The sequence below is a fragment of the Balaenoptera musculus genome, chromosome 6 (assembly GCF_009873245.2).
Source record: "Balaenoptera musculus isolate JJ_BM4_2016_0621 chromosome 6, mBalMus1.pri.v3, whole genome shotgun sequence".
Taxonomy (NCBI): domain Eukaryota; kingdom Metazoa; phylum Chordata; class Mammalia; order Artiodactyla; family Balaenopteridae; genus Balaenoptera; species Balaenoptera musculus.
Genome location: NC_045790.1, coordinates 108,644,659 through 108,668,938, shown reverse-complemented (window position 1 = coordinate 108,668,938; position 24,280 = coordinate 108,644,659). Strand labels below are relative to the sequence as shown.

General features: G+C 47.1%; 2 protein-coding genes across 7 annotated transcripts in view; one reads left to right on the top strand and one right to left on the bottom strand.

Annotated features, from left to right (window-relative positions):
* The window catches only part of SLC25A25 (solute carrier family 25 member 25), a 36,638-nt gene extending 22,932 nt beyond the window's left edge, over positions 1-13,706 (bottom strand). The window contains exon 1 of one of the 5 annotated variants that reach the window (XM_036854612.1): positions 13,353-13,706. In XM_036854612.1, the coding sequence (XP_036710507.1) occupies positions 13,353-13,607 (255 nt within the window). In that variant the 5' untranslated portion in view covers positions 13,608-13,706. The remainder of the gene's footprint in view (positions 1-13,352) is intronic. The other 4 variants (XM_036854613.1, XM_036854619.1, XM_036854616.1 and 1 more) reach the window with 4 other exon arrangements.
* Positions 13,707-14,558: 852 nt separating this feature from the next.
* Positions 14,559-19,288, top strand: NAIF1 (nuclear apoptosis inducing factor 1). 2 transcript variants are annotated; one of them, XR_005020175.1, is made up of 3 exons: positions 14,611-15,312; positions 16,964-17,489; positions 18,709-19,288. XR_005020175.1 is itself a non-coding variant. In XM_036854122.1 (2 exons), the coding sequence occupies exons 1-2, from the start codon at positions 14,802-14,804 to the stop codon at positions 17,434-17,436; spliced, it is 984 nt and encodes a 327-aa protein (XP_036710017.1). In that variant the 5' UTR covers positions 14,559-14,801; the 3' UTR covers positions 17,437-19,288. The 2 variants fall into 2 exon arrangements, 1 of the variants encoding a protein (XP_036710017.1); XM_036854122.1 differs by having other exon boundaries at positions 14,559-15,312; positions 16,964-19,288.
* The last annotated feature ends 4,992 nt before the right edge of the window (positions 19,289-24,280 follow it).

Below are 24,280 nucleotides of genomic sequence, written 5' to 3'. Positions count from 1 at the left end.
AAAATCCCTATATAAATACGTAATCCTTTAGTGAAAATTAATCTTTTTTTAGGCACTGAAAATCTGGTGAGTTGGGGCAGATGGTGATGTTTTAGGCCCCCATCTACAAACGTGAGATAAATCCCTTATTGAGTAGGTTACTGGCTTTTCATTTAATGGACTACTCTGTACCACGGAACTGAGTTATGAACTCAGGGGGGGTTCTAGCCAAGATGGAGTAACAGCAACCAATTTACCTTCCTGCCTGTAACAACTTAAATTTCTGAAAAAACAAATTAAATTTCTGAAACCCAGTGAAAAAAGGAAAATCTTAAAAGCACCTTAAGAAAAAGACCCATTACTTACAGAAGAACAAAAACAAGAATGACAGGGGGCTTTCTATCAGAACCTGTTAATCCAGAATTTTATACTTAGAAAAATACCTTCCAAAAGGAAGGCAAAATATATGAGAATGGTTTTCAAGACACTGGACATTAGGCAACGAAGGGCAGTGATTCCTGAGATTTCTAAACATATGAGCCCCTCAACTGCCCAGGCTTCCTGCCTGGAGTTTCCAGGCTATGGTGCAGAGAGTGGGTACCCAGCAGAGCCCAGTAGTCTCCCTATGTTGAAGAGAAGGAGCTGGGAGGCCAGGACAGCTAGAGTTTGCAGGACAGAGTACCAGAGAAGACGGAGCTACACAGAGAGCAAGCTCTGGAGCTCTGCTGAGGGCCCCCAAAAATCAGAGCAAGTGAGTATGAGGAAAACTGCCTGTTGGTGGGGAAGGAACCAGCCAAAGGCATCACAGGGCTAAGAATAGTTCCTGTTCCCACCAGCTGGAGTGGAAAACCTCATAATATAGGAAGGTTCCTCAGAGGGTTTTGCCTCAGTAGTGGGGCAAAACTGGCCCTAGACTAAATGCTGTTCTTGCCTGACTAACAAAGCTTTAAAAAGCAGGCACGGAAAGGGTCAAACTGTTTCCGAATAACCGCATCCCAGAATAAAGCTCAAGAATATTTATAGGAATACAAACATATCCAAGATAAAAATCCCATAAAAAATTAACAGCCTAATGCAAAGAAGCAGGAAAAGATGACCCATGATGAGAAGAGAAATCAGTCCATTGAAACTGATCCAGAAATCACATGTATGATAGAATTAGTACACAAGGATATTACTAGTCATAACTGTATCCTACATGCTCAAGAAAGATCAAGAACGTTAAATAGAGACATTGCAGATACTCTAGAAGAAAACTACAATGTCTGAGACGAAAAACACACTGGATGGTTTTAATAGCAGATTAGACAATGCAGAAGAAAAGATTAATGAACTCGAAGACACAGCAATAGAAACTTCCCAAAATGAAACACAGAGAGAAAAAATAAAACAATACAAAAAAATGAAAAATGCATTAGTGAGCCGTGGGAGAACTACTAATAGACTAATATACACCCAACTGAAGTTCATGGAGGTGGGGACAGAAAAAATATTTAAAGAAATAATGGCCAGATTTTTTCCAAATTTATTAAAACCTACAGATCCAAGAAGCTCAGCAAACCCCAAGCATAAAAAACATCAAAACAAAACAAAAAACTATACTCAGGCACATCACAGTTAAATTTCTGAAAACCAGTGATATAAAGGAAAATCTTAAAAACGCCTTGAGAAAAAGACCCATTACTAACAGAAGAACAAAAACAAGAATGACAGGGGGCTTTCCATCAGAAATTGTTAATCCAGAATTCTATACCTAGAAAAATACCTTCCAAAAGGAAGGCAAAATAAACACTTTTCAGACATACAAAAGCTGAAAGAATTTACCACCAGCAGATCTGCATTAAAAGAAATGTTAAAGGAGTCCTTCAGACAGAAGAAAAATGATAACCAGATGAAGAATGGAATGAAAGGAATGAAGAGCACTAGAAATGGTAATTGTGTGGGTAGATAGAAAGAACTTTTTTCTTATTATTTAAATCTCTTTCACAGATAAGTGACAGTTGGGACTTCCCGGGTGGTGCAGTGGTTAAGAATCCGCCTGCCAATGCAGGGGACATGAGTTTGATCCCTGGTCTGGGAAGGTCCCACGTGCCATGGAGCAACTAAGCCCGTGAGCCACAACTACTGAGCCTGCACTCTAGAGCCTGTAAGCCACAACTACTGAGCCCACGTGCCACAACTACTGAAGCCTGCATGCCTAGAGCCCGTGCTCTGCAACGAGAGAAGCTACCGCAATGAGAAGCCCGTGCACCGCAATGAAGAGTAGCCCCCACTCGCTGCAACTAGAGAAAGCCCGCGCGCAGCAACGAAGACCCAACACAGCCAAAAATAAATAAATAAATAAATAAATAAATTTTAAAAAGAGATGTGACAGTTTAAAGCAAAAATAAAACAATGTATTGTGGGTTTATAACATACGTAGAAGTAAAAATGTATGAGAACCATTGCACAAAGGCTGGGAGGAAAGAAATGAAAGCATACTGTTTAAGATTCTTAAACTATTTATAAAGTGGTATAATATCAGTTGAGGTAGGCTGTGATAAGTTAAAGATGTATACTATAATTCCGAAAGCTACCATTAAAGAGAGAGAGAGTTATAGCTAGTAGCTAACAAAGAGACAAAATGGAATGATAAATAATATTCAAGTGACCCAAAAGAAGGCAGAAAGAGAAAGGGAACACAGAACAGATGGCGCACATAGAAAACAAACAGTGAGAAGGCAGATTTACACCCAACCAAATCAATAACAACAGATGTATAAATGGTTTAAACATCTCAATTCAAAGGTAGAGATTGTCAGGTTGGATAAGAAAAGCAAGATCTAGCTATACGTTGTCTATAAGAAACACACTTTAAATATAAAGATACAAGTGGGTTAAAAGTAAAAGAATGGACATAACAATCCTAAATGTTTTTGGACCACATTACAGAGCTTCAAAATACTGGAAGCAAAACCCAACAGAACTGCAAGGAAAAGGAGACAAATCCACAATTATAGTCAGATCTTAACACCCTCATCTCAGTAAATGGTGGAACAAGTAGGCAGAAAATCAGTGAGGACATGGAAGACTGGAACGACACTAGCTATCTACCAACTTGACCTAACTGGTCTTTATAAAACACCTCACCGAACAAGACTAGAAAGCACATTCTTTTCAAGTACACACAGAACATGTTCTGGCCCATAAAACAAGCCTCATTAAATTTAAAAGGATTCAACTTGTACATTTGTCAAAAAATGTTTTTTGACCACAGTGGAAATTAACCTAGAAATCAATGACAGAAAGGTATCTGGGAAATTCCTAAATATTTAGAGATGAAATAACACAATTCTAAATCATCCATGTGTCAAAGAAGAAATCAAAAGAGAAATTAGAAAGTATTTTGAATGGTGTGAAACCACAACACAGCAAAACTTGTGGGATGCAACCAGAGCAGGACTTAGAAGGGAACACCTACATCAGAAAAGAGAGGTATCAAACCAATGACCTCAGTTTCCACCACAGGAAACCAGAAAAGAACAAATTAAACCCAAACTCAGCAGAAGAAAAGAAATAATAACTAGACGAGGAAGAGACCAGGCCTTATTTATCCTAAAATCTCCCTTGACCAGCACTTAAGACAGCGATCAATGAAAATCTGTTCAATTTGCATACTTTGCCAATATTTTTATTTTAAAGCACCTTTGATTTCCTTGTGGGTTAACGCAGTACATCTCTTTCCTTACACCACAGCATTGCCTAAACCACCAATATCTGGTAGAGATCATTAGTTTCTTTTGCTATTACTATAATACAACTCCACCTCACTTAACTTTCTTGGGTATGAGGGACCACCCATATCCAGAGACAGGGCTGGCAAGTATAACCCTCCAGTATCTGTAGATTTATAAACATCCACAGAACCTGGTTAAGCTGAGGGTAATCACCTGCAGAAGCAACCCACTCTTCCAAGAATCTAGAAAATAGAGACTTGGGGATAAAACTGTGTCACAGGATGCCCCGTACTTTTCAGAGAAAACAAATTCTAATGGAATGAACCCCCAGCGGAACCCATTCCAAATTATCCTGATGAATTGCCCAGGGTATAAAAGCCCCTGGGACATCACACAGAAGGACAACTGGAGATTCCCAAGGGCATCTTATAACAGGGCAGAGAGCTCTCCCCATGTCCGTTGTTTACAAGTTTCACTACCTACTACCCATCTATCTATCTTAGAATTACAATTAGCATTCAGAAGAGATGGTGTCAAAGGGAAGACCACTAAGACTTTCTTTTTTAACTGAAAAATGAAGTCAGATTTTATTTGACAGAGAGCCAAATGGATTTGATTTGAAAATGAAGACTGGCTTGGCCAATAGGTTATATGGAAGGCATTTTCCATAAATTGCATGAGTCAAATCTGCAAAACTCTAAGGTTTTGATCAAAACCAAAACCATCAAACTAAAACATTTAAGGCAGATACACAGTATGCCAGAAATTATATCCTCTGAAGCTATTAAACTTATGACAAAAATTTTTAGATGTCAACTTAACGTGCAACGGGGTACACTGTTTTTTAAAATCCTTTTCGGGGACTTCCCTGATGGTTCAGTGGTTGAGAAACTGCCTTCCAACGCAGGGGACACGTGTCCGATCCCTGGTCGGGGAACTAAGATCCCACATGCCGTGGGGCAACTAAGCCCACACGCCGCAACAAAGATCCTGTGTGCCACAATGAACACCCGAAGCAGCCAAATAAATAAATAAATAAATATTTAAGAAAAAAAAAGAATGAAAGAAAAAAATAAAATCCTTTTCGGATGGTACAGGAGCAAAAGAGTTTGAAGGATCTCTTTATACGTTGGTAGTAACGATTTGTTATTTCAAAGGCACCACTGTGGCAGCTGACTATCCTTCTCTGAAATGAGTCAACTGGAGAATTTAAACACTTAGATCCTGGGTGCTGTCCTGTGCCGTCCCATGGCAGCAGGGGTTTCAGGATGTCAGGCAGGACTATTAAACAGCCTCGTGCCCTCGACTCAGCCCACAATTAGACAATGAAGAGGAGCCAGGCACCAGCCTCATTTGGCACTGAAGACGACAAAACTGCAGTAATGAAAAAGGTGAAATCCCCTAATCTATTTCCATTTTAGGAAGTAAACCCAGAAAATCTAGCTTTGGCCAAAACTCCCTAAAGGGGACTCCTGTGACTGTGGAAAAGAGAAGTGCCCCACAGAGAAAACAGTCTCTTGGACGCTTATTTATTCCTGGTGAAAAGCCAGTCTCCATTGAGGTCCCAAGTTCAAGGTCAATGCCCGCTAACAAAGATGTCTTTTTCTTTTCTCTAAAAGAAAGTTAGGGGCTTCCCTGGTGGCGCAGGGGTTAAGAATCCGCCTGCCAATGCAGGGAACAGAGGTTCGAGCCCTGGCCTGGGAAGATCCCACATGCCGCGGAGCAACTAAGCCTGTGCGCCACAGCTACTGAGCCTGTGCTCTAGAGCCCGCGAGCCACAACTACTGAAGCCTGTGTGCCACAACTACTGAAGCCCGTGCACCTAAAGCCCGTGCTCTGCAACAAGAGAAGCCACTGCAATGAGAAGCCCACGCACCGCAACGAAGAGTAGCCCCCACTCGCCACAGCTAGAGAAAGCCCGCGTGCAGCAACGAAGACCAAAGGCAGCCAAAAATAATAAATAAATTAAATAAATAAATTTTTAAAAAATAAAAGAAAGTTAGGGGTGTACAAAATTAACCTGATTTTAAGTATAGGATTTTGAGATGTAGCACGTAAATTAAAGATCTGTAGAAACAAGAGACTGCGTAGAAACACAGCATAATTTCTCTTCTTTTTCTGCTCTTATAGGAGCCTGATTCTCCTTTCAGGTTAGATAGATGCCAAGGGGGGCAGGGGGAGAATATGGTATCAAGGCCGGCATGTAAACACCCAATCACCTTAAATGATCAGAATTTCCCAACCAACCCAAAATTGACCAGTGGGAGCCAAACCACTGGTACATGTTCAGCCTACTTGTGGCAGCCACGCTTTCCTTATTCGCTCTTTCTCTGCTTCCACGTGAAAAGGCAAACTAGCAGATTTATTATTAAAGCAACACTAAATGTTTGTGGTTTCTTAAAGCTGATTTCAGGATCGCACTCTAAAACTGAGATCATCTGAATGAGTGAGAATGGAGCTGTCACCAGCTGCTTACTCTGTCCTGGGGGAGGACCTCAGAGAGAAGAGCCCAGACACAGGCATGAAGCCCACCGGATGGACAGCTGCCTTCAGCAAATATACATCAGAGCTGCTCAGGGTGTGAAGGGCAGCTGGGAGAATTCCGTGTAAGAATGACTGGTTTATATTGTCAGCACTTAGAAACAATTCAGAAAAGGCATTTTTTTAGCTGTAGAACTATTTACTAGATCCTATTTTTACTGCTTATATAGGTTAAAGAAGAGACTCTAGCAAAAAAAAATAAATCCAAGACATAAAGGAAAAAAGGAAAAAAGTTAACCACGTCCATAAATGCATCACTAAAGGCTTTTATAAGAATGTAATCTCTCCCTGTACTGCTTCTGTAAGACCCTGGACAAGTCATTTAACCAGAAGCAACGGTGGGGAAAGGCCAACAGGATGGTGAAGGTGGGCACAGTAGCGGGTTGGTTTTAACCAACAGGACTCTTCAACTGTGTCATACCAAAGACAAGGATTCAACACTTTGTGCTTATTCTGGGTGATCTAAACCATTCTCTGCCCTTTTTTCCCCCTTTTTTTCCATCACTGGCATTTCAAATTTTTTTTTATTTTTTTTTTGGCGAGTTTTCTCACACAATGGAGGTGGTTTTCCCTGTGTTTGGTAAGAAGAGTCACATCAGACTCCAGCCCAGGAGGAGGGAGGGCTGGAGGAAAGGAGGCACGAGGCCAGGGGTAGATGGAATGTGGAAAGCTTCACAAAGCAGCAGCAGAAACAGGGACAGCCACCGGCTCCAGTTTCCCCTGGACCCTGGGAAAATAAGCCATGACTCACCTCCTTTTCAAGCTTCCGAGCCAAGAGTTTAAAGCAGATAAGAAGCTCCTTCTGTCCTACCTTTGTTATTCATTTATTTTAAAGGAAGGCGTACTTTAAGACAACAAATTCTTTTTTTAGGTATTGTGTTGAGTCTTTTATAGCCCAGAGCATACCTATCATTTCAGGCCCTGTTTCCTGAGCACCATCGGGGGTCTTAAAACGCTCAGCTGGTGTCATGGCACAGATACTTCCTTGTCACAAACTGTGAAAATAAAGGTCTCAAAGTTTTTATATTATTATTATTATTTACTTTTATTTTTTATTTTTTTTGGCTGTGTTGGGGCTTCGTTGCTGTGCGCGGCCTTTTCTTTTTTTTGCGGTGAGCAGGGGCTACTCTTCATTGAAGTGCACGGACTTCTCATTGTCGTGGCTTCTCTTGTTGTGCAGCACAGGCTCTAGGCACACAGGCTTCAGTAGTTGTGGCGCACGGGCTTAGTTGTTCCACGGCATGTGGGATCTTCCCGGGCCAGTGATCGAATCCGTGTCCCCTGCGTTGGCAGGTGGACTCTTAACCACTGCGCCACCAGGGAAGCCCAGGCCTCAAACTTTTAAGGATTAGTTAAGTACCTCCAGCCACGGAAGGAAGGAGGCAGTGTATGTTGAGCTAAATTGGGCAGAGTCCAAATCCTGGGTTCTGCCACTACCTTTGCTTTCAACGAGCCTCAGGCCCACTTCTACACACTAACGAGGTGAGTGACATAATCTCCAAAGGTTTTAATTAAGCTCTACTTGAAGCTTCCATTTTCACAACCTCAAAGTGAACTCCATATTTGAGAAAAGACCATCTATGGCTCATGAAACGGGCAACAGGCTGACAAGAGCAGTGCTCAAGGGGGCCCATTTCCATCCAGGGAAACATTTGGGCCAAAGACATCATTGGGTGTAAAGTGACATGACCACTTCTTAGAAATCTCCTGCCACTGGGGTTTCCTTTTCTTTTCTTTTTTTTTTTCTGTTTTAATCTTCCTAAAAGCTATAGGGCCCAGGCTTTCCGCAGCCCTGTCAGCTGACAGGAGACTGTGCTCTCCCTGGGTGCTACACACCGTTTATTACTGACACACCCTTTATTACCCACATCCCCCAGACCTTCTCCTTCTTTCTAGTCCACTTTTCACCTTAGCAACCTAAGAAAAAAATGTAGAGGATATGACCAACTGTGGGCATCTTATTTTCAGACTCGATGGGGGAAAAAATCACTTTGTATTGAACCGTGTCCCAGGTTCTTTATGTACTTCTTCTAATTCAATCCCACAAAAACCCACTGAAGTAGGTATTCCTACCACCAGGATAAGGAGGCTGATAAGACTTGGAGAGGTTGGGTAACTTGCTCAAGGTCACACAGCTCGCAAGCAGCACAGACAAATACTTGAACCCAGGTTTATACCACAAAGCCTGTACTGGGTTATTTAAAGAAGTCTTACTGAGATATAACTTGCATACCATACAAATCACCCATTTGAGTGTACAATTTGATGGCTTTTAGTATATTCATAGATACGTGCAACCACTACCATGGTCAATTTTAGACCATTTTCATCACCTCAAAAAGAACCCTTGGGCTTCCCTGGTGGCACAGTGGTTAAGAATCCGCCTGCCAATGCAGGGGACACGGGTTCGAGCCCTGGTCCGGGAAGATCCCACATGCCGCGGAGCAACTAAGCCTGTGCGCCACAACTACTGAAGCCCGCGTGCCTAGAGCCTGTGCTCCGCAACAAGAGAAGCCACCACGATGAGAAGCCCACGCACCGCAATGAAGGGCAGCCCCCCGCTCACCGCAACTAGAGAAAGCCCGCGTGCAGCAACGAAGACCCAACACGGCCGAAAATAAATAAATAAAATAAATAAATTAAAAAAAAAAAGAACCCCCCCCCAAAAAAAGAAACCCCAGACCAATTATTAGTTATCCCCTTCCTAGCTCTCCGTTCCCCTCTGCTCCCAGGCCAAGGCAACCATTAATCTACTTTCTGTCTCTACAGCTTTCCCTATTCTGGACTTTCATAGAAAATGGATCATGTAATATATATGGTCTTTTGTGACTGGCTTCCTTCACTTCGTGTAATGTTCCCAGGGAAAATCTGTAGTCTTAACTCCAGGGCACACTGCCTCAGGGAAGGGACCATGGAGTGTGGACAGCATACCATGGAAGAAGTGCATGGTGAAATCTACTGCTTTGGCAGCAGCAGAGATCACAGGAGGATAGCTGTTTTCAGATAAGACAGCTGTTCTCAAGGACCCTTGGATCACGTTTCTGGGCTGTTCCTGAAGGTACCCTTGGGGCAAATGGGTAGCAGATGCAAGCAGACGGACTTCAGTCTGATCTAAGAAAGAACTCACAAGGGCCCCCGACTAGGTCCACAAAGGAATGGGCTGGGTGACCCTCTGTGAAGGATGCCACAGGAAGAATGCCTCCCACACTGGGTGGGAGGCTGGCCTATGATGGTCAGTGACCCGTCCGAGACTAAATTCTTCGGTTCTGCCAAATTCACACTGGTAGAAGAAATGGTTAACAAATGAAAAGTCTGCTCAGATTTAGTTTAATGAGACTAGTCCTCTCTGAGTACAGTTTTGTTCACTGAACTCATCCCGCGGCTGTGTACTCAGCTGGACTAGAAATGAATACCAGCAAAATATTTGTTCTTCTCATTCCCCCGTGGTTTCTGTGCGGCTTCAACAATTGATGGCTCTTTGAACATCAAAGGAATTCATCCACTGAAGGTCCAGACCAGGCCCACTCTGGTATATTCTTATTTATTACTCAGTCTTAGGATCAGGGTACTTGGCTCCACCTTCCAGATATCAACTAATTTTTTTAAAAATATTTATTTATTAGTTATTTTGGTTGCGCCGGGTCTTAGTTGCAGCACGCGGGATCCTCGTTGCGGCATGTGGGATTCTTAGTTGTGGCATGCAGACTTCTTAGTTGCAGTATGCGGGATCTTTCAGTTGCGGCATGCGTGCAGGATCTAGTTCCCTAACCAGGGATCGAACCCGGGCCCCCTGCATTGCGAGTGTGGAGTCTTACCCACTGGACCACCAGGGAAGTCCAGATATCAACTAATTTTTTAAAAATATCCTCTAGTTGACTTGATGATAATTCCTCCAAGCCAGGAATTTTACAATACAACACAATCAGTTTAATATGTGAACTCCATCCAGTCTGCAAAGAGCATTTTTCTTTTTCTAATGTGTCATTCTATTATACCAAATTACGCCTGCCCCTTTTCTATGGAAAAGGCTCTTTTTCTGTAGACTGTCTTACCTAAGTCCAGCTACTTATGCAAATACCTGCCCCACAAATGGCCAAACACTGAAAAGGTATAGAGTTCAACAGTACTGTCTGATTAAGCAATACCAACTTGATATTAATGACCTTCCATTCGATTATTTCAGGTCAACAGAGACTGCCTCCTATACACTGCTCTGGTCAAGGAGAGAAGTAGGGCAGGGCAGATCCTCATTTTTGACAGGATAATCTCTGGATAATCCTGAAACCTATTTTGGGAATAACTGATGTGGTTCTAAAAGGATTGCTCCTCAAGTTCTCCCCAAAGCCCAGTTTGTGAGGCTCAAACTAGATGGCGCATATGCAACCTCAACCCCTCCATCTTCTAGAATCCTCACCGGCATCAAACACCAGCCCCTTAGGAGAGCCCCACAAGCCTCAGCTGAAGGAACAACTGCTGACATGTAACACAGCTTGTGTTCTTTCCCTAATTGGCTGCCTGAGTTCTAACCTATGTTTTAAATTTGTTTTCAGACAGAGATTTTGTTTGGTCACATGAAAATGCCTTAAATAGGCAATGCTATAATTAGCTCTAGCTGAAGTCTCATCTCCTAAAGTTGCTACTGTTGTCATCATCTTTTTTCTGTCTCTAATAAACTCTTCCCTTCTTTTGTCCCAGGACAGGCTTCTTGCTCACATGCCCTTTACAAAGAAAATTTCTCTGGCTGGCTGCCATTGGTTTCTCTGCCCACTGCCATTTTAAGTAAATTTTTCTCGACTGTCCCAATTTCTTCTGAAACAAAGGCAGATGCCAAAAATCGCTGGTTCTTTTCTAAAGAAAACTTGACCCAGTGGTGGTTAGCTGGTGGGAGGCTTTGCGTAGTCACAAGGCCTTGGTTCACCCATCACCCACTGATAAGCCCTCACAGCTGATTCCTGTGCAAACCCTAGCTCCTCAGACTGGTCCTGTGGGTTACATGAAGCAGCTACCGAAGTTTGATGTTGTGTTTTTCAATGCCTATTCCCATGGCAGATAACCCATTTTGAACTGAAGGGCCCCCAAATTCTCTTTTGCCTTTGCTACTTCTGCAAAACTGCAGCACTACTTTTTCTGCATGTAGCTAATACTGATACTATGGCAACAGGAAGTGGTATGGGGTTCGTGAGGCAGGGTGTCTTCCTGTTGCCCAGCTATTCACAAAAAGGCAGGTTCTCTCTCTAATACTTAAACCATTCGCCACAGACTAGCCTGTGCTCCACCACAGGTAATAAACAAATAAAATGGATCATTCCCAATCTCTCAAAGCTGTATAATTTCACATTCATAAGCTGAAAGTAGAAGTAGTCCATACTAAAGCCATACACCGAAAGGATAAAAAAGAATTGTTTCAGATGACAGAACTTAGTCACAGAGTTAAAGATTTTAGAGCCAATGTGACCCTGACGGGCTAGGCTCCCTTTGGTTAATCTAAAAGGTTTCCTTTCAATACTGGAAAGAAAAATGATCACTTTCTCCTTATTTGCCCTTAGAAATTTACTGCCAAAAAAATGGATTAGGATCAATATCAGATGTGCCATGAACTGAAAAAACACTGTGACTCCAGGTGAGGCACAAAGCATGGTATAAACACTGAATACACTCCCGTAGCCAAGAGCCCTCGATGCGCCTGGTGGCATATGCCAGGTGGGTAGGTTCATAAAAGCAGAAAGGCTCTCGTAGGCCCACACCTCCCTAAGCCCATAAGACACAGACCCTCTGAGTTTAGCCATCCTATCTTTCCAAGTGACTTATTCATCAGTTATGGATTGGAAAATATCCAGCTCACAACACCATTTTGTGTAAAACTCACTTGAAAAGATTTTTAAAAAAACTTGTCTCTAAGCCTGTTGGACTTAACTCAATGATTCTACCTTGCACAGTGTTAACCTTGGTCTTCCTAGGCTTATCCTAAGTAGGTTAAATAGCTTGGATGTTGAGCCAAGATATTCTGGACATGAGTTAAAAATTTTATGTACACCTACCCAACAAACTAATTGGTTTACTCACTGCCGTTTTACCAAAATTTTTTTTCACACTTAGCTATGAGATTCTGTAATTGTGGTATGTACAAATGGACCAAAGGAACTAACTTAGAAGAGAAACAATTTACTTAAAATACTCAGTAGTCTTCCTACAGGTTATAAATCAGGCTAAGCCACAATAAATAAAATACTTGGAAAAGGTCAGCTACAGCTACAAAGTCAGATAGGAAAACATACCATGAGAGACAGAAAGGGAAGAAACAGCCTCTGCTTGAGGTTTTTATACACAAAGGACAGCACATCTCTGTCCCCTCTTCCCCCTTGGCCAGGTGCCCACTCCAGGACAAGGGGAACAAAATCCCCTCCTAGGTGGGCCACACTTTCACTTTTACGAAGAATTTTCCCCTAGATTCTTTCATTCTAATCTGCAGCCCTGTAAGAGATCACGATCCCATTTTCTGGATAGGCATGTCAATGGGGATGAGTCTAACCCATGAGAACTGTCAGTTCTCACCACCCACATGTCATGATCTGCCTGAAACCTCAGTTCCCATTTCTTCCAACTCCCACATGCTTCTGAGAGGAACCAGATCAGGGCCCACCACTGGCATGGAAACGAGAGGGGAGGGAGGGGTGCTCCTGGAGGAGGATGGATGAAACCATTAATGATGGGTAGAGGGGAGCATCAAAGCTTAGTCCTGAGGTCAGAAGGTGACATAAGCCGGACTCTTGAGACTTGGCCTTCTACTTTGGGGAAAGCCCCAGCAAAAAGGGGCTTTTCTATCATCAGAATGCCCAGAAGGTGCCCACCTGTACCCAGGGAGAGCCTTTCCCCCTGGCCCAAGCGCCCACAGAGGCCAAGAAGGAGCTCTACTCCCCACAGGGCATAAATGGGGTGTCCGTCTGTCACTCAGGAGGTCCCAGACAGTCCGAGAGGCCGTCCACCAAGCCTGCCAAGCTCCAAGGTACTGTCAAAGAAGCCGGTCGTGCAGACCAGGCCTGTCACCTGGACCTCCCGGAGGTGCGGGGGCGCGAAGGGGTCCCCTCCCCGCCCATGCGGACGGTGCGTGTTGCCCACCTGGAGCTCGCCCTCTGTGCGGTGCAGTCCCAGGCGCCGAAGTCCCACGGCCAGGTCGTTGACACACAGGCCGCCGTCGCGGTTGACGTCGAGAGTCTGGAAAAGGCTCCAAAGGCGCAGCCGGTGGTCCGGGCCCCCGCAGACGGCGCCGCCGCAAGGGTCCACGGACGCCGGCGATGAGGCGGACGACGAGGCGGTGGCGGCGGCGTCCGGCGGCGGGGAAGCCACGCAGCGGCACAACACACTGCTCACCATCGGGCGTGAGGCAGGGGTGACGGGCCGGCGGGGAGAGCACGGAAGACACGCCGGTGTCCTCAGTCCACTAGCGCGGGCTCCGAGGTGCCGGCAAGCTGGCGGGACGGTCAGCTTCCGGGAGCCCCGCCCCGCCGCGCGCCGCCTGGATGGCCGCGCCCCCAGGCACGACGCCGACCAGTCACAGACCCGGAGAGCCACCCGGAGGGGCGGAACCTTCCACCGAGGACTGCCCACGCAGCCCTTAACTACCCGAATCAATGGAGAGGGCGGGGCGATCCCGGCTCAGCCTGCGGCCATTCAAACTGAGGGAGGCGGGGATTGGCTGAGCCGGGCCGGAGAGAGGAAATTACGGTGCGATAGGCAGAAGTCATGTGATTGGCAGGCGGAAGGCCCCGCGTCCTATTTCCATTGAGAAACGCTGTTTAGACGGCGAAATCGTAAGGATGGGAGGGGCCGTCGTGTAAGGAGAGATCGCAATCTCCGGTGGGAAGTAGGATTTGCGTGAGGAGCAACTGTGAGCTGCGGTTGCAAGGCAGAGTTTGCGCCATTGGGTGGAACTGAAAATTAAATGGCTAACGGCTCAAGACCGAAAGCACTAGGAATCCTCAGGAAGCCGGGTTTTGGTAATCTAACTCTCTAAAACCACCAATAAAATAGCTGAATTTAACGGCGTAAAAGTCGTAATACTGATGATTGAACGACAGGACGACTTTCCAATGGAAGTGAGTAAAGGCTAGGTTGGGTGGAGCGCTCTGTAGCGACAGACACACCTTTAGACCAATGATCAGGCCAATTCCAGTAAGTAGGCATGCTCTTTATCTGAGCGACAGATCGAAAGAACCAGTGATCGACGTGATATCTGAGCCGCGACCAACTGGGAGGGCGGGTCCCCCTGGAGAAGGGCTGGGAGGCGGGAAGAGGGGAAGTGGGCGGATCTCCGCACATCCCGGCGGAAGAGGCAGATTCAGGAAGCCATTACGCAGCTGGCTGGCAGCAGCTGGGCCGGTCGGGGCTGGGCCCTACGCACTTTGCGTAGCAAGGGGGGTTACCAAAGGCCTGGTACTTGGCCTTGGACAAGGCCGGCCTATCCCCTGTGGGGGGGGTGGGTGAGGAGCAAGGCTGAGGAAGGCGAGAAGGGGAATTGGGGCAGTTAGGGAATTATAGTTTCTTTAAAAAGCAAGGTGGGGAGAGGCCATGGCCGTCCCAGCCAAGAAAAGGAAGATGAACTTTTCTGAGCGAGAGGTGGAGATCATCGTGGAGGAGTTGGAACTGAAGAAGCACCTGCTGGTGAACCACTTCAACGCTGGGGTCCCTCTGGCTGCCAAGAGTGCGGCATGGCATGGCATCCTGAGAAGGGTCAATGCCGTGGCCACCTGCCGCAGGGAGCTGCCTGAGGTCAAGAAGAAGTGGTCTGACCTCAAGACCGAGGTCCGTCGCAAGGTTGCCCAGGTCCGGGCGGCTGTGGAGGGTGGCGAGGCCCCAGGGCCCACTGAGGAAGACGGAGCTGGTGGGCCTGGGACAGGTGGTGGCAGTGGCGCTGGTGGCCCAGCTGTAGCCCCTGTACTGCTCACCCCCATGCAACAGCGCATCTGCAACCTGCTGGGTGAGGCCACCATCATCAGCCTGCCCAGTACCACAGAGATCCACCCCGTGGCCCTTGGACCCACGGCTACTGCAGCCGCAGCCACGGTCACCCTGACACAGAGTGAGTGACCTCTCCCACCCAGTCTGACGTGCCTAAATGGGAAGGGCCAGCAAGAGCTGGGGCAGCCCAGGGAAGGTTGGCTGCCAAGGGTCAAAGGTCAGATGGGAGTCTTGGAAGACCATGAGGCCTTCCAAGAGATCCCCAGACAGAAGTGATCCTGTTCTCTCTGGGACTTCCTCAGCACGCAGTCTGGACTTCTGACGGGCTGGCTTGCTCTCCACTGTTTTGCCACCATTCATGTCCATGACTGAACTTTGTGGTCCTTGAAGACAGAGACCATGTTTATATCTCCACAGGACTTAACACAGGGCCTAGCACCTAGTAGGCAGTCAGGACATATTTGTTGAATGAATAGGTAGGTGGACATCGATTCTGGACAAAGACATTCTGGTTTTCAGTGTGGTGAACATTCATCAGGCACTGCTGAGGAACCTCATGGTTCCAGGTGTTAATCTACCCTTCTGTTCGCTCATCAACCATTAGGGCAATTCTGTGCCAAACCCTGGGCTCGGCACTGGGATTGCCAAGGTGTTTAAGAGATAGGCCGGTTATATTCTAGTAGGACAGATAAGACGAATATATGAATAACTGCCCTGTCAGTTGGGAGAACCTAAGGACTCAGAAGAGAAAGGGGGCTTCCTGGTGGGGTTGGGGGCACACAGTGGATGTTGACATTAAAGGGTGGAGAAGACTGACCTTTTCCACATGCTTGGAGGCCCAAACAGTCCAGCTAGAATGGCTTCAAAGGTTCTCGGCTATGAATGACAACGAAACTGGTTGGTTGGACTTTTTAGTTCAGATAAAGGTTTGCAGCAATGACTGTTAAGTGCTCTCTGTGATGGGCTGGGAACTGTTTCGATCAGTGATTCTCAATGGGGCTTGGGGGCATTGGGTGTGTGAGTGTGAGTGCCATAACCCCACAGTGTCATATTTCTCAAGGATATGGAGGTGGGAAAGGGGATCAAACACTGGGCTAAATCAGTTGCTATTCTGTAAGAGGAAGGACCTTTAGGTATTCCATTGACCAAGGTGGTCAAGGAGACAGGGAGGCATTTATTGGGCACTTTAGCTACTGCCTTTCCACTCCCACCTCCTTTTCTGCTTGGCCGTAAAAGACATGGAAGTCAAGAAAGCACTGAAGGAGGCTGGACCAGTGGGGCACTTTGGGGAGCATGTGGCCCTGCCTTTATTAGCCAGAAGCAGCTCAGTGGGGTGATTATGAACACATTGGACTCTGGTATTGGGGGGAGACCTGCATTTCTTCCTGGACCTGATGAATCAGCTGACCTTAGGCAAGTCATTCCATGTTTCTGAGTCTACCTCCTTCTCTCTGAAAATGAATGTGACAGTATCTACCTCTTGGTGTCATTATGAGGATTCATGGAGCTAATGAGTGCAAAGGGTTAGCACATAGTAGGTGCTCTACAGTTTTTGCTAGTCTTACTATTAGCATCTTTGCTTTTGCCAGATCTGGGGCTGGCCCTTTGGTTATTAAGTAAATTAAGATTCTAAACCCCTTAGATTCTAGATTTATATATGAAAGGCTGTAAAGCCAGGCGAGGGCTTAATGGCCTCCTCCCCACCCCACATGGCCAGCCTCACTCTTGCTAGAAGGTGACCTGCCACTGCCTTTGCTCTTTCTTCCCCACAGTCCCCGCAGAGACTGCCTATCACACGCTGGAGGAGGGAGTGGTAGAGTACTGCACGGCCGAGGCCCCCCCACCCCTGCCCGCGGAGGCCCCCGTGGAGATGATGGCCCAGCATGCCGACACCTCAGTCAAGCCGCAGGCGCTCAAGAGCCGCATAGCCCTCAACTCAGCCAAGCTGATCCAGGAGCAGCGGGTCACCAACCTGCATGTGAAGGAGATTGCCCAGCACCTGGAGCAGCAGAATGACTTGCTACAGATGATCCGCCGCTCCCAGGAGGTGCAGGCCTGTGCCCAAGAGCGCCAGGCTCAGGCCATGGAGGGCACCCAGGCGGCCCTGAGTGTCCTCATCCAGGTCCTCCGGCCCATGATCAAAGATTTCCGCCGCTACCTGCAGAGCAACATGCCCAACCCCACCACTGCCTCCGACCCTGGACAGGTGGCCCAGAATGGGCAGCCAGACAGCATCATCCAGTGAGGGCAGGGGTCGAGCCAGCCTTCCGCTGTGAATGGATGACACCACGTGGTCTTGTAAGTGGCTTGTGTGGTTGGCCTCAGTCTAGGCCTGGCCATGTGGACGGCTCCCAGTTTGATAGACATTTAGGGGTCCACTGTTTCTGAGAAATGAAGGAGACTGGGAAGAAGAATTTGTTGGGTTCCTGGGACCCAAACTCTCTTCCCCCTACCCCTTGAGCTGTCCTGCTAAGAACCTGAAGATTGGATAGGTGGGGGTCAGGTGCTGGTAATGGGACCCATGTTGTCATGAGCCAGAGCTTGTGACATGACCCATACTTGGACTAGGACATCTGTCGGCCCTCACTGGGGACCATCTCACAGCTTGGGGGTCTGTGCGGAAATACCCGCCCCCCGCCCAGGTGCCATCCTTTGGAGTAAGATAACATCAGTGGTGCTGGCAGTAGCACAAAAATATCTTCTTCCTCCCCTTGGGAGGCAGAGTGACAGCTGGGCCTGAGGAGGAAACCCCACCCTTTTCTCCTTCTCACTGTGCCTCAGTTCTCAGGGGACTCTAGTTAGTGCCGTGCTGTCCCCCCAACCCCACTGCACCCGGGCACCGCAGGGGCCCTGTTAGTGCCCTGGGCTGCCCCTGCAGGACACCCAGGCTGCAGCCCGTCGGGCTCAGGAGTTCTGTGTGTGGTGGGGACAGCTTGGCCGCCATCTGGTCTTCCACTGCGTCCCCGGGCAGCCCTTTGGTGGTTTGTCCCAACAGCTTTTGACTCAGGTCAAGCATCAGGCTTTGGGTGCTGTAAATTTTACTTACTGCCCCACTGCAGTGGGTCTGAGGCGACCTGTTGGCTTCTTCCAGAAGGCTTGCTGCAAGCCAGTTGTATTTATTCTGTCCATGAACCCCTCTGGGAAGGCTTCCGAGGGCAGCTCTGGCCACGCCCTGCCTCCTTTCCTCTCTACTGACTGTGCATTTCCAAAACTCAGTGCAGAAAACAGCCTGCTCAGCGTCACACCCTGGACTCCCTTCTCACAGTATTCAGCGCCTTGTGTTCTTGTGAGACTCCCACTGACTGGTTAGGTGACTCTGAAGGCCTGATTGGCCCTGAATGTATGCAGTGGGAGAATTGAAACTGACCTAAGAAGTGGGACCTTGGACTTCTGTGCTCGGGGAAGAGCAGACCGACCTCGGAGTGCCGAAGGAGGTGGTGTTCCCTGTTCTGTCTTGATGCTTCCTCCCCATTTGTAAGGACTTTACCCAGATGGCATTTGTCTGTTTCATTTTCAGAATCGCCATCAATTACCAAGACCCTTGCATCTTTCCCGATCATTTCCCAAGTTTGCCATTTTGCTGCCGAGGCCTTGGCCACACGTGACCGATGGTTACAACTCAAGGCTCCAGATCTCAGCTAAACAACAAAGGTGCTGCCCTTCTGGGCACGTTAAGAATCGCTCGGCTCCACTGTTGCAATTACGGGAAGATGCCCCCAAAGATGGTTGGGAGGTGACTGCTTTACCACCATCCTCTCTGCGGCAGACATGTGCAGTGCCAGCTACAGAGCAGTGGAGAGGAATCAGGCTGGTGAGGGAGTTGGGTGGCAGAAGGAAAGGTCTTCTCAGTGTGGCTGGAGAGCAGCAGCCCCTGGCAGCCCGGGTGCCCTCCCTCCATGGAGCCTGATGGCCTCATCAGGGTAGCTTCGGGGACTTCCTGAGGGTTTGCAGCTTGGTTTGGTTTTTCTCTGGGGTTGGCAATCTGAGCCAGTATTGTGTCTGTTCCAACTGGGTATAAAGAGGAAGCTTGGATCGCTTCAACTGACTGGTTCTTTCCAGATCATAATTTTAAATTAAAGAAATATCACTTTTTTTGATATACATGTCTGTGTCTTCACTGGTTATATATAGAAGAGATAGGGGCTGGCAGAGAGCAGAGGCTCACAGGTCAAATCCGGCCCCCTCACCTGTCTTTGTAAATAAAGTTTTACTGGAACACAGCCATACCCCTTCTTCTGCTTAATGTCTGGCTGTTTTTCTGCTACAATAGCAGAGTTAAGTAGTTGTGACAGAGCATCTGGCCCACAAGCCAAAAGTATTTACTCTCTGGCCCTTTCCGGAAAAGGCTGCCTATCCCTGGTTTAGGGCAGTGTCTCAAACTCTGGATGAGAATTACATGGGGTGTTTTTAATATAACCAATCCCTGGCCTCATCTAAAACCTAGACGAGACTCCTGGAGGGAGAGCTCTAAGAATATGCATGGTAAACAAGTTCTCTGGGTGATTCTGGTATTTTCTGAAGGTTAAGATCTTTGGCTCAGAGACTGGAAGACAAACTCAGCTGGAATCAGGATAATGCCCCAGGGAGGGCTGGTTCTCAGGAGTTTCTGTTCAACAGTTGAGCAGTCCTGCTAAGCAGAGATTCTCACTTGAGGTTGGCCTTCATTCTGGAGGGAGCCCAGCCTTTCTGGACACAGTTATCACTCTCTCCAATATTTAGTGATAATAAAAACTGACAGTTACCGAGCCCAGGCGTTATAAGCATTACCTTATTGACTTTTTGCAACTGCCCCATGAATTAGGTACTAATGCTGTTCTCAGTTGACAGATAAGGCCACTGAGGATCAGAGAGGTTGAACAATTTGCCTAAAGTCGCACAGCTATCTTATACCCTGGGGTGGCCCATCTCTTTAACCACTGTTCTTTTTTTTTAATTTATTTTTTAATTTTTATTTTTGGCTGCGTTGGGTCTTTGTTGCTGTGCCCAGGGTTTCTCTAGTTGCGGCGAGCGGGGGCTACTCTTTGTTGCGGTGTGCGGGCTTCTCATTGCGGTGGCTTCTCTTGTTGCGGAGCACAGGCTCTAGGCACGTGGGCTTCACTAGCTGTGGCACGCGGGCTCAGTAGTTGTGGCGCACGGGCTTAGCTCCTCCACAGCATGTGGGATCTTTCTGGGCCAGGGCTCGAACCCATGTCGCCTGCATTGGCAGGCGTATTCTTAACCACCATGCCACCAGGGAAGCCCCTAACCGCTGTTCTTAACTTTTACTACTCTGACCCTGCTGCCAGTGAGATGTGAAATCACTTAGAGATGATTTGAGCCTGATCTTGAGTTTCTAGGTCAGATGAGAAGGCCCAAGAGGCAGCTTGTGTTATTGTTCTTCCTGGCACTTGAAAGGGAACACAGTGACTTCTACTTTTTGTAGGCTTTGCACTTATTCATATAATAGGGAAAAGCGTGGTTTAACAGAATTAAACCCACTGCACCTCAGTGGTGCTGGTGGAGAATGGTCACTTATACGGGGCTGATTTATTTGGAATCCTACCTGAAGTGTGGAGTTTTGTGTAAGTGAAATCCTCCAAGCCACTGAAGCTTGCTACTTCAAGTATTGAAACCTTTTACTTTTTTTTTTTTTCCCCACGCCGCGTGACATGTGGAATCTTAGTTCCCCAACCAGGGATGAACCCACACCCCATTCAGCGGAAGCGTGGCGTCTTAACCATTGGACCACCAGGAAAGTCCCAAAACTTTTTACATTTTTTTAAAAAATTTATTTATTATTTATTTATTATTTATTTTTGACTGTGTTGGGTCTTCGTTTCTGTGCGAGGGCTTTCGCTAGTTGTGGCAAGCGGGGGCCACTCTTCATCGCGGTGCGCAGGCCTCTCACTATCGCGGCCTCTCTTGTTGCGGAGCACAGGCTCAGTAGTTGTGGCTCACGGGCCTAGTTGCTCCACGGCATGTGGGATTTTCCCAGACCAGGGCTCAAACCTGTGTCCCCTGCATTGGCAGGCAGATTCTCAACCACTGCGCCACCAGGGAAGCCCACTTTTTACATTTTTGATGGAAGTCTCTCAAAAAGATTCCCTTTGTGAGCTGTATTTTATCCAGCTGTTGCTTATTCAATAGAGTTTGTACAGCAGGTCTGGAGAGGCAGTGCTTCTGCGTGGAGAGCCCCTGTGATCAGGCAGGTTTGGGCCCGAGATCAGCTCCACCCCTTATTCACTGCATCTCTGAAGTTTTCTGGGCCTCGGTTTTCTCAGTTCTAAAATGGGGATGATGAGGACTTCCCTGGTGGTCCAGTGGTTAAGACTCTGCACTTCCACTGCAGGGGGCGCAGGTTCAGTCCCTAGTCGGGGAACTAAGATCCTGCATGCAGCGCAGCCCAGCCAAAAAAAAAAAAATAAACTTAAAAAAAAAATACATTGGAGATGATGAATAATAGTCCCTACTTGACAAGGGTGTTATGAGGTGTTATAATTTATTGAGCACTGACTATGTCCAGATACTGTTCTAAGTACTGTGTGTACTAACTCATTTCATGAGATCATGTACGTAAAACACTTAGCATGAGCCGAGGAGGACATAGCATGTGCCCAATAAATACCGGCTGCTGCCGTTGTTATTACAGTATCTGGTACTCCAAAGAGCTAACTAGTGCATCTTTCTTTCTTTCTTTCTTCCTTCCTTCCTTCCTTTCTTTCTCTTTCTTTCCTCCTTCCTTCCTTCCTTTCTTTCTTTCTCTCTTTCTTCCTTCCTTCCTTCCTTCCTTCCTTCCTTCCTTCCTTCCTTTCTTTCTTCCTTCCTTCCTTCCTTTCTTTCTTTCCTTCTTTCTCTTTCTTTCCTCCTTCCTTCCTTCCTTCCTTCCTTCCCTCTCTCTCTTTCTTTCTTTTTCTTTGGCTGCACTGTGCGGCATGTGGGATCTTAGTTCCCTGACCAGGGATCGAACCTTTGCCTCCTGCAGTGGAAGCTCAGAGCCCTAACCACTGGACCACCAGGGAAATCCCTAGTGCGTCTTTTCTTGACATCACAATGGGAGCTCTGTCAAAAGTGGCTCGGACAGATTACAAAAGATGCACAGGGAGCAGAGAGTAGGAAGGATTGACGGTAGAGTGGGGCATGGGAACCAAGGCCAGTGCGGGGGAAGGGCTGCACACAGGAGCCTCTGGCTACAAGGACTCTGAAAGAGGTGGGTTGAACAAGTTGTCAGAGCTGAGATGCAGGAATTCCCTGGCGGTCCAGTGGTTAGGACTCGGTGCTTTCTCAGCCAAGGGCCCGGCTTCAATCCCTGGTCGGGGAGCTAAGATCCCGCAAGCCGTGCAGCGCAGCCAAAAACAAAAAAAAGAGCTGGGATGCCGTGTGTCACAGTAGGCAACAAGCCCAAATGAGAGTAACAGTCAAGTTTTTAATCACTTACTGTGATGATATAAGCAAGAGGGGAAAGTGCCAGCTCTCCCAGTGTTGCATTTTTCCCCATGGGACAGTGCTGGGCAGGGTCAGATGTGTTGCAGATGAGGAATCATTCCACTGTTGAGGGAAGCCCCTGCTTTATGGACTTGTGTGTGTGTTGGGGGAATGAGAGCAGGAAGGGCCAGGAATGAAAAAGTACGGAGTCAGAGCAAAGTGTCTCCCCCTCCTCCTGATATGAAGGTCTTGGCCGAGGCAACTGAGGCCTCAGAATGGAAGCTCCTGGGCTAGGAATGTACCTTTGCATAAGAGCACAAGAGGCCTTCCACATAAAGCCTTTGAAATGGCCTGTGATTGGGCCTGAAAGATCACACATGGGTTTTTGGCCAGGAGCTAGACTCCTCACAAGTGTGTCCCAGGTCTTTGGAGTCAGCCTGCTTCTTACTGGCTGTGTGCCCTGGCATGAGGTCATTTACTTTCTCTAAGCCTTGGCTTCCTTATCTAAAAATCCTTCTCTAACGAGGTTGATATGAGAAGTTAACAAGTTAATGCTCAAAGAACACTTAGCACAGTGCCTGGCACGTAGTAGGTGCTAAATAATGGTAACTGCGTCAGTGAGCTATTGCTGTGTAACAAATCACCCTAAAACTTAGAGGCTTAAAACAATAACATTTATTTGCCCATGATTTTGCAGGATGAGCAGGACCCAGAGAGAAGAGCTTGTCACTGTCTCTCAGTGTCGGCTGGGGCAGTTCTACTGGGCCTGGGGGCCCATCCACTTTCAAGATGGCTCCCTCACATGTCTTGTAAGCTGATGCTATATGAGGGCTGGGCGCTCTGCTGAATCTGTCATCTGGGGCCAGGGGCGGGGTACGCACCTCAGTTCTCCTCTACCTGGGCCTCTCCATGCAGCTGCTTGGGCTCCCTCACAGCATGGTGGTTGGGGGTTCCGAGAACGAAGAAGTGGAAACTGCTGGTCCTCTTAAAGGTTAGGCTTAAAAAAAAAAAAAAAAAAAAGTTAGGCTTAGATCTGGCACAGCATCACTTTGTAATATTCTCTTGGTCATGCAATCCTAGGCTGGCCCAGATTCGAGGGGATGAAGGAATAGACTCCATCTCTCTTTTTTTTAAAAAAAATATTTATTTATTTATTTATTTATTTATTTGGCTGGGCCAGGTCTTAGTTGCGGCATGTGGGATCTTCATTGCGGCATGCGGGATCTTTTTAGTTGCAGCATGCAAGGTCTAGTTTCCTGACCAGGGATCGAACCCAGGCCCTCTGCATTGGGAGCATGGAGTCTTAGCCACTGGACCACCAGGGAAGTACCTAGACTCCACCTCTTGATGGAGGTGTGGCTACTGATACAGGGAGAGGAGGACCTGATGGTGGCCATCGTTGGAAATAAGCTAACATGCTGCTTTTATTATAAATTGGTGTCAGAACTCCAGACCCATGAAAGATAACCTCTCCTCCTCGTTGAGGACTCCTTGCAGTCCACCAATCAGGAGGCAAGGGAGCTCCCCAAGTTTTGCAAGGGAATCTCTTGAAGTTATTCCATTTCCTGTAGCTTTGAGTCAAGACATTAGAAGGAGAAAATAGAAGGAGAAAAACGTTGGCAACACCTGGGTCACTTTGATTCTTTTTACTCTGGAAATCTTTATACGTTAGAAAGGAGTCCGGGGCC